Source organism: Ptychodera flava, chromosome 21, assembly GCF_041260155.1.
Source record: "Ptychodera flava strain L36383 chromosome 21, AS_Pfla_20210202, whole genome shotgun sequence".
NCBI lineage: Eukaryota > Metazoa > Hemichordata > Enteropneusta > Ptychoderidae > Ptychodera > Ptychodera flava.
This window is the reverse complement of record NC_091948.1, coordinates 4,238,179-4,252,492: the sequence shown is the minus strand read 5'-3', so window position 1 is coordinate 4,252,492 and position 14,314 is coordinate 4,238,179. Positions and strand designations below refer to the sequence as shown.

General features: G+C 38.5%; 1 protein-coding gene across 1 annotated transcript; it reads left to right on the top strand.

Moving 5' to 3' along the window:
• Positions 1 to 1,457: 1,457 nt before the first annotated feature.
• LOC139121152 (pyroglutamyl-peptidase 1-like) lies at positions 1,458 to 12,546 on the top strand. Its single transcript, XM_070685824.1, has 5 exons — positions 1,458 to 1,878; positions 5,471 to 5,640; positions 8,662 to 8,775; positions 10,255 to 10,373; positions 11,027 to 12,546. Exons 1-5 carry the CDS (start codon positions 1,848 to 1,850, stop codon positions 11,199 to 11,201), a joined length of 609 nt encoding a protein of 202 aa, XP_070541925.1. The 5' UTR covers positions 1,458 to 1,847; the 3' UTR covers positions 11,202 to 12,546.
• Positions 12,547 to 14,314: the final 1,768 nt, after the last annotated feature.

The following is a 14,314-nucleotide window of genomic DNA, read 5'->3' as shown; positions in this document are numbered from 1 at the left end:
TGAAACTGCTTTTTGACGGGATGGATACTTATGAAAATTAAGTGACCCCCCTCTGAGCTGTTTGAAAAATACATGACCCCCTTTGCAGTTTTCAAATTTAAGGTGAACCCCCCCCCCTGGATTTTGCCGGCCCACCCCCGGCAATAATAGCTGAACGCTCCCTTGGGAGTTCTGATCATTGAACAAGCCGTGTACAAGCCTTTCGTGTGTGTACGTATTAGGGAGCGTTCAGTTTTTACGGCCTGGGGGGCCGGCAAAATCTTGTCGCCGGTGTTCAAAAAATATAGACCCCCCCTGCATTTTTCGTGAAAAAAAGATGACCCCCCCCTTTGTCAGACGAAAAAATTTGATGACCCCCCCCCCCCGCTGAAAAATAACCAAAACTCATATGTCAAATTTACCCGCACGGTTTGGATTTGAACTCCGGTACGCGGCGCACTTTATTCGTGTAGCTGAGATGCCAGTGCACAAACTTCTCAGCCACATCCATTGACACGTCTGTTAATTAGGACGACTGTAAGGCAATTTTTAACTTCATTTCCATAGACAACTTGTGTCCATGGACATTGTATAAAGTAAACTTTATTGGAGTGGTTCGCCAAAGGCAGCCTCCGGTTAAGAGGGTCTTTGGCCATTACGTAAAGTCAACTTTATTCTAGTGGGCCACCAAATGTGGCCAGCCGGTAAAGAGGGTGATCATGGCTATTGCATAAAGTAAACTTTACTGGACAGGGCTGCTGAAGGCGTGCGGCCGTTAAGATTGCCATGGGGTATTACATTAAGTCAATTTATTGTAGTGGGCTGCCGCAGGCGGCCCGCCGGTAAAGAGGGTCGATCATGGCCATCGCATGAAGTAAACCTAATTGGAGTGGGCCGCCAAAGGCGTCTGCCCGTTAAGAGGGTCATGGGTAATACATAATGTATAATTATTGTAGTGGGCCGCCAAAGGCGGCCCGCCGGTAAAGAGGGTCGATCATGGCCATGGCATAAAGTGAACTTTATTGTTGGTATTATGTTTTTGAAAATGTGGTGACCCCCCCTTTCCTACCAGTGAAAAAGCGATGACCCCCCCTTCGCGGATTCCAAAATTAAGATGACCCCCCCCCTGGATTTTGCCCCCCCCAGCCGTAAAAACTGAACGGTCCCTTACTTTACCTATTTTCTGTGTAGTATTTCGAAGAAAACAGTCTATATCTGTTAATTACCCTCCCTTCCTTATTCCCTTTATTAATTCGATCCACCAATCACCAACCCGGGGGGGAGGGGCCCCGGGGAGGGGCATAACTCCCAGACGAATATTTCCTGTATAGTAGTGTACCGAGTGGTAAAGCCAAGGCTCGATATACCCACTGTCGGTGCTAGCGGGCGCACTGCACAGCATGATCTGCAGCCATGATCTACAGCTGATCTACAGTCGACCGGTCGACCGTACATCGTGCATTACCACTGTACACCGGATGCCCAACTTGAGCTTGATCGAGCGAGATTAGTCGATACACTAACTCCGAGTACAGAACAGGAGATATTTTAGGGTTGACTTTGTCACTTTATTCGCTGTATTGGCTTACTTTTGTTCCTTTTGGTTTGAGCGCCTTTGGGTGTACTGAAGGACGTATAAAACATTGTCTTTGAATGTGTCGAAATATATGACGCGCTCAGGTCAGGCCGGGTAGGTCGTGACCCAGTCCCAATCCATCAGCGATCAGGTGCTTTCGTGTGCACATATCCGTGTGCACCTCCACACCGAATCACATTCCTTCAGCTGACCAGTAACGACGGAAAAAGTAAACGGAATCAACACCCAGGATCAACACCACAGGACGCGTTGATGAGCGGAAAAGCGGAAAATGACTTCACATAAAACAGTTGTGGTGACAGGTACGTAATAGGAAAGGTAATGTCAACCAACTATCGAATATAGGTGAACCATATTCATGAAATTGATATTAGAGAGAAGGGGGTACCCTCTCCGCCACAGGCGTTCGTTGGCTGGGTAGTCTGCTTGATCGATCGATCGTCTGTTCGATCGATCGATTGCGATCGTTGCCCTGCCCTCTATCGCAACGAAAATACACAAACACAGATCCAGCTGTACATAGACCCCATTATAACACGCCACATGCTCATTCCGTGTCGCGATTCGCCAGAATACGTCACGTGACGAGAAAATAGATCCGTCTAGTCCCCACCGGATCGACAAAAGTGACGTCAGAGGGTATTTTTGAAAAGCTATTTCCCTAGGGAAATAGTTTTGACCAAATTTGGAAAAGTGCCCGGTCACATGACCGTATAGTGTCGTCTGCAGCTTTGCAACAATGGCGGGTGACGAGAACGTGATGTGCATCTGGGATAGGTGACGACATATTCTCTAAAACAGATTTTCCAACATTTTCCAACATTCCAACAGCGTAAGAACTTGAACAGCTCATCGACAGAAAAGATTAAAAGTGCAACTAAGGATGTCGCTAGGTATGCTTAGAATATTTTTTGAAAGAAAGTGGTACCATGCACGTACAAGTCCGAAACTGCTGTGGAAACATTGCCGAGTAAACTTGTCACAATGGATTGTTGAGGTGCAAAATATCAAAACACATTAAAATCTATATAACAATACACCATGAGCATGTGATGTGTTATAAAACACCTATAGCCTGGTCTTTATTTGGGCTTCAGCGCCTGTCTATTACCCCTCGTGGCCGTGTGTTACCAGAAACACATTGCTAATAGCGATGTGTTTCTGGTAACACACGGCCCCTCGGGGTAATAGACAGGCGCTATAGCCCTCATGACCAGGCAATAGGTGTTTAATAGAGGTATCGGCGTCTGGTCGAGTGTCTATCAGTATCACAGTTAATAGATTACTAATGTAATGCTGTTGTGGTAGAGCTACTAGAGGTACAGGCAGAGCAACGAATACGCGATCGATTTACTGTCTATGGATGAACTGAACGCAGAAAAGTTGATCTTTGGGGTGTAAGTGTAGATACATGCATGCATATATTTATTTATTTATTTATTTATTTATTTGTCCGCGTGACTTTAATATATTATTGGATCAGTCCCTCCATAAAATTTGAGGGACCATGATTGGATAAATTAAAGTTGATGACACATGTATTACAGACTACACAGGAACACAGAACATAAGTAAGTAACATACGTGACATTGGCATAAAATGAAATACAAAACAAAAGAATTACAAGATCAAAAAACTTCACAACAGTGAGATTGAAAAAGATGCTTGACCAGATGCTGAGTTCATCTCTGTTGGACTCTTAGTACAGCTAGCTCTGTGGGTGTATTCTAGTACATATATATCTTTTGAGCGGAGCATCTTTGTGACTATGATCAGGTCATAGAGGTTGAAACCAGACATGCTACGATGTACAGAAAGGCACAGGCCTCTTTCCTCTCACTGGCATGCAACATAGCTCTTTGAGACAGTGCCTGTATCAACCCTTGGTTAGCTTTAAAGTATATGTAATGTATCACTCATTGTGATAACTTATCATCTGATCTCAAGTGTAGTGCTAACTTTTGATGATTTTTTTCATTATTTTTATCTTGTATATTAATTGCAACTTCTTATTCTACTCCCCAAAGAATGTTGAAATGCCTGCTACCTTGGCTTGTCAACTTAGTGTCCATATGTGTAAAATGCATTGTTATTGTTTACATTTGAATTCTACTCCGGACCAGAAGTCACTTTTCAACAATAACAATGCAGTGTACACTCATACGGGCTGAGTTGATAAGCTGAACATTGTGAATCAACATTCTTTGGGTAGTAGAACAAGGAATTATGGTTCACATTTAAAACAAAAGTGGTGAATGATTATCAAAAGTTAGGGAGCGTTCAGTTTTACGGCCTGGGGGGCCGGCAAAATCTTGTCGCCGGTGTTCAAAAAAATATAGACCCCCCTGCATTTTTCGTGAAAAAAAGATGACCCCCCCCCTTTGTCAGACGAAAAAATTTGATGACCCCCCCCCCCACACCCCTGCTGAAAAATAACCAAAACCCATATGTCAAATTTACCCGCATGGTTTGGATTTGAACTACGGTACGCGGCGCACTTTATTCGTGTAGCTGAGATGCCAGTGCACAAACTTCTCAGCCACATCCGTTGACACGTCTGTTAATTAGGACGACTGTATGGCAATTTTTAACTTCATTTCCATAGACAACTTGTGTCCATGGACATTGTATAAAGTAAACTTTATTGGAGTGGTTCGCCAAAGGCAGCCCTCCGGTTAAGAGGGTCTTTGGCCATTACGTAAAGTCAACTTTATTCTAGTGGGCCACCAAATGTGGCCAGCCGGTAAAGAGGGTGATCATGGCTATTGCATAAAGTAAACTTTACTGGACAGGGCTGCTGAAGGCGTGCAGCCGTTAAGATTGCCATGGGGTATTACATTAAGTCAATTATTGTAGTGGGCTGCCGCAGGCGGCCCGCCGGTAAAGAGGGTCGATCATGGCCATCGCATGAAGTAAACCTAATTGGAGTGGGCCGCCAAAGGCGTCTGCCCGTTAAGAGGGTCATGGGTAATACATAATGTATAATTATTGTAGTGGGCCGCCAAAGGCGGCCCGCCGGTAAAGAGGTCGATCATGGCCATGGATAAAGTGAACTTTATGTTGGTATTATGTTTTTGAAAATGTGGTGACCCCCCTTTCCTACCAGTGAAAAAGCGATGACCCCCCCTTCGCGGATTCCAAAATTAAGATGACCCCCCTGGATTTTGCCGCCCCCCCCCCCAGCCGTAAAAACTGAACGGTCCCTTAGCATTACTACATGTAGCCCTTTCAGCTTCTGGCACTTAACTAGAAACTAGAATTACACAACTTCACTGATTAGAAAACAACTTTTTTTCATTTGCCATATTTAGACCACTTCTTTTTTATACAGGGAGATTCAGAAATATATGTTAAATCAACTGTCACAAATATTTTCTTGTCATCAGGTTATGGAAAGTTCATACGGGGCAGCCAACCAGCTGATTTTGGAAAATTGAAAATATTTGTGTGTTTACAATTTAGCGTATTTTTGGACAAAATAACAATGAAAGCTACTTGCAACTGCCCTCCCCTGTGGCTTGAAAGATAATCATCTCCTATTCACTGAGTTTCCTCTCTCCTTGCAATCCCAGTCAGGAAGTATCCATGCTGACATCCCCTCCCACCTCTGAAAAAACCCTACTTACCTCCCTAATTATGCCTCATGCTTTTGCACTCCACACCAGCAAACCTGTGAAAACAACAGAATCATACACCTCGGCCAGTGACTGAGCTTGTTTCAACTTTACTGTCAAACCAAAAGTTGAAATTTCCCTGACTGTTTTGTATATTTAAAAAAAATTGCCTGCTTGCCAAGAAATTGCTTATGAACAATGATTTTCTACACAAACAACTTTGTTGGCTGCCTTCATTACAGAATTGAGGTAGTGTCATTTTTTATGATATCCTGACAGGCTTTGGTCCATTTGGGGAACACAAAGTCAATGCCAGTTGGCAGGCCGTCCAAGAGTTGGAACAAATAGGACTGCTCAATAATGTCAGCTTGATTACAAAAGAAATGCCAGTTGTATATGATGATGTGAAAACAATTGTTCCATCAATTTGGAAAGATCAAAAACCTCAGGTAAGTCAGTCAGGAATCTCAACAGGTTAAAAGTTAAGTTTCTTGTTTGAACTTGAGAACGAAATAGAAGGTTTCACTCAGGAAATTTTATTTATCAAGATTCATCAAGGGAGTAAGACTTATATTAGGGGGTTAATTTGCTAGCATACATGAGGGACCTCTGAAGGAAATCCTTTGTAGATCATATTGTCTGCCAATCAGTAGTTCCCTGTATCCTGAATATGATGAATAACAGAATGAGAAAAGTTTAAAATGTTGCCTATAGTCTACAGTATGTATCTGTCTGTCAGTTTAGATCCACAGAAATATAATTGGTAAAAACTGCAAAATGACTGACAAAATGGCACTTCAGTTATTTAGTAAGACTGCTAGTACATGTTATTTAGCAATTTGTTTGCCTGATGATACACCAATAACAAGATATTGCATCAAAAGTTCTCTCTGTCGATATGGATGTTGTGGTACATACACAAGACAACAGTACCAGAGTATGACATAGATTGAAAGGATACCAATGTGCTACTAGCAAGATGAAAATGAATGAATGAAAAATGAATAGCAAAATGAATCTCTGAATTATTTACAGTCTTTGTGACTAATGCGCTGTTCTGCTGGTCATTTTGCCACATAGTAGCTGCCAGCTAAATTCTTGTAGTCTCTGTAATCGGTACGTTCCCAGTTCTCTCAACAGTGATTTAACCCCTACCCTAGAAAGCAATTTTGGAAAGCAGTTCAACATCTGGTGTTTAAGGGGTTAAAATCAATAAATTTTTGTGTCATTTTTAGCTACTATAGACTATAGTCTATAGAAGCTATTGGGATGGGTATCCGTCTGGCGTCCGGCGTCAGTCTGTATGTATGTATGTATGTATGTATGTATGTATGTATGTATGTATGTCCGTTTGTGAGGCGTCCGTCCACTCAAATATCTTGAGAACCGCAGTACTTACTGATTTGATATTTGTTGTGTAGATTAAAAATATGATTTTGAGAAACTACTTTTTTTAATTTTTTGATATTGTTGAAAATAGGCAAATTAATGCCAAAAAAGGCGTTTTGGTAAAAAATCTTCTTCTTCATAACCGCTGGTCAGACAGCTTTGTTATTTGGTATACAGGTCCCTAGGGACAACCCAACTTAGATTTGTTCAAATTGTGATGAAATATGCAAATGTGTATTTTTAAGGAATTTTTTTGTCATTTTTGGTCAAAATTTTACTTACATTGTATGTAATTCTTGTACTGTATAAACCCTATCAATTCACCCAGAAAAAATAATTAATATGATTTTAAATAATTGAATAATCATCAAAGCCAAAATAATTTTAGTGTAGAATTATCAGAAAGTTCAACTTTTTTGACAGTCCATAGTGAAATGCTTACCATCTTAGAGGATTAAAACATGTAAAGGCAACTTTTCTTAATCCCAACTTTGACATATTCCGAACCGTCATTTATTGTGCCCTGTATGTTATCTCAAAGAAATTGCTCATAATAGTTTGTCATGATAGGGTGGTCAAATAAATAGAGATAGAGAAAGTTCTAATCTTCATGTATGGTTGACTTGCTGAGGATAAAATAAAATTACTTTTGAGGAAAAAAATAGAGTGGTCAAAGTGATAGGGTTTTTATGGTAAAGCTGGGCTGTAAGATTCCTCATGTGCTATTTATAGCAATTATGCAATCTGTGTAAACAGTGCAATGAAAGTGTTACATGACTCCTTACAATGCTTTTGATGACCTTGAACTTCTTAAGTTTCAAACATTTGTCTCTTCAGTGTGCTTTCTCTGAGTACGTACAGTCTCAACTTATTCAACAGAACTTACTTACAATGTTAATTTGAAAGTTAAAATGTGGTTGGTTAGGATGAAAATAACCAGCTTAAGATTCTTTATAACCTGACAGATATGCTGTATTTTAACGACGTAAAGCTTGATTTAAGCAAGTCTTGTTTATGTTAAATAGAATGTATTTAACTCTCGTTTATTAGCTACTATACACTAATATAGTATGTACCATATGTACATGTATGTATGTATGTATGTATGTATGTATGGAGTATGTATGTATGTATGTATGTATGTCCGTTTGTGAGGCGTCCGTCCACTCAAATATCTTGAGAACTGCAGTACTTACTGATTTGATATTTGTTGTGTGGATAACATATATGATTTTGAGAAACTATTTTTTGATATTGTTGAAAATATGCAAATTAGCACCAAAAAAGGCGTTTTTGGTAAAAAATCTTCTTCATAACCACTGGTCAGACAGCTTTGTTATTTGGTATACAGGTCCCTAGGGATAACCCAACTTAGATTTGTTCAAATTGTGATGAAATATGCAAATCTGTATTTTTACAGAATTTTTTTTTTCATTTTTGGTCAGGCCATCCTGAAATGAGCTATCAAAGATATCCACCTTCTTCATCAATACATGTGTCACAAAAGGTTATTCTCTACATAACACAGCAGAGCTCTGTCAACTGTTGAGTCGCTTGTTTTTCAAAACCGCTGGTCAGACAGCTTTAATATTTGGTTTACAAGTCCCTAGGATGACCTTAGTGAGATAATTTCATACAGTTAGGAAATACTTAATTTTGTATCCATGTCTATAGTAGCTTCAGGGACTTTGGCCCTATGTTTATGTATACAAGTTAGTATTTAACTTCAGGGTTAAAGTGTTTGAATCTTTACATAAAGTACGTGAAAAAAGGTTCAAAATATAATCTGATTGAAAGATTTGCATCATGAATTAGTGATCAATCAGAAAGGCTGATGGGTTGAAGGGTTGAAATTTAGAAATTTGCTGACATCTACAGAGCCTGTGCTTTAATCACCGTATTCGGAAAAGCAGTGCTCGATAATTTACAAGTGTACAGTCATACAACCCTAATCCAATAACCTCATGTTCTGTCATTCACTCATTGGTCGACCTGTGAGAGGAAACAGTGTAATTTGCAATCAACAGATCAAATCAAATATTCTGCTGTAACAATCAATGTGCTTTTTCCATGCATTACAGCTGGTCATCCATGTGGGCGTGTCTGGTGAAGCAAGGGAAATTACACTGGAGCAATTGGCTCGCAATTCCGGATACTGTAAACATGACATTCAGAAAAAGACGCCACAGTCGGAGGTAAGGTTGATGTGCAAAGAGAGGGATGAGTAACAACAGATATGTGCGTATAACAACTTATTCATGAATAATTAAGAACTATGAGGCACATTGAAAAGCAGGGAATGTGATGTAACGGTAACAAGGGTTTATATCCTGCTTCACACAATGGCACCCAAAGTTTTGTATTACTTGAAATTAAAATCTTGGAAGGGGACCACCTCATTATAATCTGTTAATATCAATACTACCTGAAATTGTCTAATAAACAAACTCATTTATATTTGCATGCCAAAAGGGAAAATCTCTATCACCAAGGAAGTATCCATGCAGCCATATTGAGGTGTTTTACTGTAATAAACTTATATATATTGATACCTAAGATTTTGTCTCCTAAATGAAGAAAATGTCATAGTGATAAAGTAGGATACAAAATTATAAACTCCAGTCATCCTGTAATGTTTCATAGTTATGTATGATGTCACCACAGTGACATTCAACATCATATTCTGTGTTTACATCACAGTCTCCACAAGGAGGGACTGTGTGGAGGGACCACGATTATACCAATGCTTCTTCAACAGTATAAAGATGATAACATAGTCATTTCCAGGGATCAGGAATAATGAAACCAAAGATATTAACGACTTTGGTGATTTAACATTTACCGTTCTCTCATTTGACAGTGTTTCCGTTAACGCAAATTCCTGCGTATTTTACGCAAAATTGTTCGTAAATACGCAAAAAAAATCATGACTGCGTAAACAAATACGCATTGAGAAATGCCGCCCAATGACACGACGTACTTGGCCCGCACTACATTGCCTGAACGTGGTTCAATGCAGGACAAAAATAGACATATGCACCTGCTTGCAAGTGACATTTATCATGATATTGCAACATTTTAGACTTTAGCAGACCGCAGCACTTTATGCAACATTGTATTTCATCATCACAAAACGTCATGTCAATCAGTTCTGTACAGACAATGGCACTACAGATGCAAAAAATTCAAGAATCGATCGAGTCTACGTTGTTGGTAACACATACAGTCAATGGTCATTACGTCGCATGTTATTTGGAAAGTGTTTACGGGTGACCATTTAGACTCTGTCGGGTTGCATTCTTGAGAGGTCCCACTGGACTTTGAACAGTATCTGCTTTTTGTTAGCCCTTTGGAAACACTAATTTCGTAGTCAGAAGGTATTTTCTTTGAACATGAATTCATTGGGCTGCTCAACGATCATATACGGGACTTGCATCACGGCATGGCAACGTTCAGCTACACCTTGAAGCCACTCAGGTTGTTGATTTTTGTTAATAGAGCATGCGCATTACAGGAAACCCCCAAGTTCTACAGAAAAGACTGTCCAGCTCACTTCAGATACTGATTCCTACCGTACGCATTTTGAATACATTTTACGCAAATAAAAACTCAGTTGCGTAAAATCGTACGCAAGTTTTGAAATTGTAACGGAAACGCTGATTTGTCCTTTCCAGTGCTGCGTAGATGATGGTGATGAGTGTCTCCAAACCAAATTTGATCTTCAAAAAGTTTGTGATGTAATCAACGGGGCAAACGACAAACTTAAAGCCATTATTTCTACTGACCCTGGCAGGTAAAGTCAAGGTTCATAGCCTTCTGCTGAATTTTAAAATTCAAGACGACTTCTACATGAATCACACATGAACAACTTCAAATATTCTCATCATTTTGCTGAGAAATTACATGTTGTATGGAATGATTGTGTCTCGGAATGAAAAACTGACTTCCTGTGAGTCAAACTTGTCCTACATTTATCAGAGTTTAGACTCAAAAGGGCCTTCATGTCAAACTGTAATGGGAAGGTGATCAATGCTTTGCACAAATTTTCAGATTCAGTTATTGCTTAAGTGTGGTGTGAAATTTTTTACTTACAATACCAAAATTTCATGGATTGTTCCTTACATCCAAACACAAAATCAGCAGTGTTAATAGTGATCTTTTAGAAGTCCACTTTGTTCATCATTTGTGGTGCCATGTTATTTGTACATGTGTCTAGGAAATACACCATTCTTTTTAGGTCTGGCTCAGATTTATTTCAACATGGATATATATCTGTGATCTCTGAAAAAGTACCTCATGTAACCCAAGTGGCACTCATATCAGGTAGCATTGTGACCTTTGACACTTGAGGTCACACTTGTGACCTACACACATCAAGTTCAGGTCACTGCTGCCGGGTTCCGATTTTTGCCAATGGTATGAACCTTTGCAACATGTTTGTTTCAGGTACCTGTGTGAATTCTCCTATTACCTGTCACTTCACCAGAACTGTTCTGCGGCCATCTTTGTCCACGTGCCTCCAATAGGGTCACCGTACACGGCAGCTGAACTCGCTAACGGACTCAGAATCATAATACAGTGTTTGTTGGAGCAACAAGAAGAATTCAAAGAAAACAGCTAAGGGTGATACACTGATTTTAAACTTTCAAATCTTACAGCTATTATCGTACCTGAAAATAATGACACTTTCTGCTGATCCACAGATACAAGTATATGTATGTATATTTTACACAGTAGTTAAGTTATATAAACAGGTATATGTATGTCAATGATATGACAGTGGATGTTCAACAAGTCACATTGTAGTCAGCATTATCTCCTGAAAGCTTCAAGCTTCACTGTCAAAATTTACATTCCTTAAGTAGTGTGGATGCTATTGTAGACTGGACTAGCTGACTTTCCCGTATGCCACCACCCACTCCAATCAAAAATGTAATCTTGGTTCGGTGTTATTTTTAAAGAATTTTAACTTCAAGAAAAGTAATCCTCTATGTGAGATTAAAATTTTATCATCAAAACCGACCAAATCTAAGAGTGTAATATTTATCTGATATCAATTGTGTGCAAGGCCCTCAACCTGTCTACCACTTTCCGTAATGTTTGCCTTGTTTTCAGTTTTTATTGATGAAAGTAATTTTAAAGTGATAATGTTGTATCTATAAATACTGAAATTTTGTGTAAATTGCTGTGATTTGATGTCTTTCAAATGTGAAATCTGTATTAGGTGTGATCCTTCATAATGCTGGAGCCTTACAACCCTTGAGAGTGCAAATTTTGTGAAAATTGCTGTTACATTTCATGAGCTGATCTCTGATACGAGGCCAGTATTTAGTCCCTTGCCTGTTACAATGTACATATCAATGAAACGACTTTGGTACGTGGCACCGTTGTGAATATATTGTGATTGTTTCTCTGTCGTGTTGAAATTTGTAGGCAGATAGAAATCATGTCTCTGTGTACAGTACATTTTTTGTCTCTGTGCCAAGTGATCTAAAACCGCTGACAGCCGGATGATAATATCACCTAGTTAATTCAAGTCAGAATTTACGTGATCAACTCACACCCATTTACCAGTACCAGAGGGTACAGATGATCTTAAGTACAATCAATCATATGGACTTCTGTAACTATGAAGAAGCATTTTTTCATCTTTCTTTTGGATGTAATCACAGTAGAAAACTTTTAGAATACTTCTTATAGGGACAATACATGGACAAATCAGTCTTAGAGGCCGTGTAGACATGCAAAAGATATAACCTGGCAACTGAAACCTGGCCATATTGGTGAAACTTCTTTCACTTTTTCTTTTACACCAAACTGTTTCACCAATTGGTAGGTACAATTACTGCTTAATCACATATACAATTTCTGAAATTCTGCGTAAACCAATGTTTCCTTTAATATCAACTTTTTCAGTGAGTGCAAACAAAATGTTCTTCAGGTGAATACACTTTGTTTGTACAAGCTATTACTTTTAGCTACTATAGACTATAGTCTATAGAAGCTATTGGGATGGGTATCCGTCCGGCGTCCGTCGTCAGTCTGTATGTATGTATGTATGTATGTATGTATGTATGTATGTATGTATGTATGTCCGTTTGTGAGGCGTCCGTCCACTCAAATATCTTGAGAACCGCAGTACTTACTGATTTGATATTTGTTGTGTAGATGAAAAATATGATTTTGAGAAACCATTTTTTTTAATTTTTTGATATTGTTGAAAATAGGCAAATTAATGCCAAAAAAGGTGTTTTTGGTAAAAAATCTTCTTCTTCATAACCGCTGGTCAGAGAGCTTTGTTATTTGGTATACAGGTCCCTAGGGATAACCCAACTTAGATTTGTTCAAATTGTGATGAAATATGCAAATGTGTATTTTTAAGGAATTTTTTTGTCATTTTTGGTCAAAATTTGACTTACATTGTATGTAATTCTTGCACTGTATAAACCCTATCAATTCACCCAGAAAAAAATAATATGATTTTAAATAATTGAATTAATTAGGAAATCATCAAAGCCAAAATAATTTTAGTGTGGAATTATCAGAAAGTTCAACTTTTATTGACAGTTCATAGTGAAATGCTTACCATCTTGGAGGATTAAAACATGTAAAGGCAACTTTCCTGAATCCCAACTTTGATATGTTCTGAACCACCATTTATGTTATCTAAAAGAAATTGCTCATAATAGTTTGTCATGATAGGGTGGTCAAATAAATAGAGATAGAGAAAGTTCTAATTTCCATTTATGGTTGACTTGGTAAGGATAAAATAAGATTACTTTTTGAGGAAAAAAAAAGAGTGGTCAATTAAAAGAGTGGTCAAAGTGATAGGGTTTTAATGGTAAAGCTGGGCTGTAAGATTCCTCATGTGCTATTTATAGCAATTATGCAATCTGTGTAAACAGTGCAATGAAAGTGTAACATGATTCCTTATAATGCTTTTGATGACCTTGAACTTCTTAAGTTACAAACATTTGTCTCTCCAGTGTGCTTTCTCTGAGTACGTACAGTCTCAACTTATTCGACAGAACTTACTTACAATGTTAATTTGAAAGTTAAAATGTGCTTGGTTAATAGGATGAAACTACTGATATTAAAAGATAACCAGCTCAAGATTCTTTACAGATATGCTGTTTTTTTATGACATAAATCTTGATTTAAGCAAGTCTTGTTTACTTTGGGGGTAGAATGTAATTAACTCTCGTTTATTTGCTATTATAGACTAATATAGTCTATTGAAATATGCAAATCAGTATTTTTACGGAATTTTTTTCCATTTTTGGTCAGGCCATCCTGAAATGAGCTATCAAAAATATCCACCTTCTTCATCAATACATGTGTCACAAAGCTCAGAGCTCACAGAGCTCTGTCAAATGTTGAGTCGCTTTTTTTTTCAAAACGGCTAGTCAGACAGCTTTAATATTTGGTTTACAAGTCCCTAGGATGACCTTAGTGAGATAATTTCATATAGTCAGGAAATACTTAATTTTGTATCCATGTCTATAGTAGCTTCAGGGACTTTGGCCCTATGTTTGTTTTATGTGAGCAGAATTTCCACTGTAATCAACCAGGTTCTATCAACTCTTGACTTTCATTTTCCTGTACCCTCTGAGCATAAAACAACTTAATTAGTTCCAGAGACCAGCTCTGGAACTGTTAGTTTTTGCTCACTTTCTTTCTTTCTTTCTTTCTACCACTTTCCGTAATGTTTGCCTTGTTTTCATTTTTATTGAT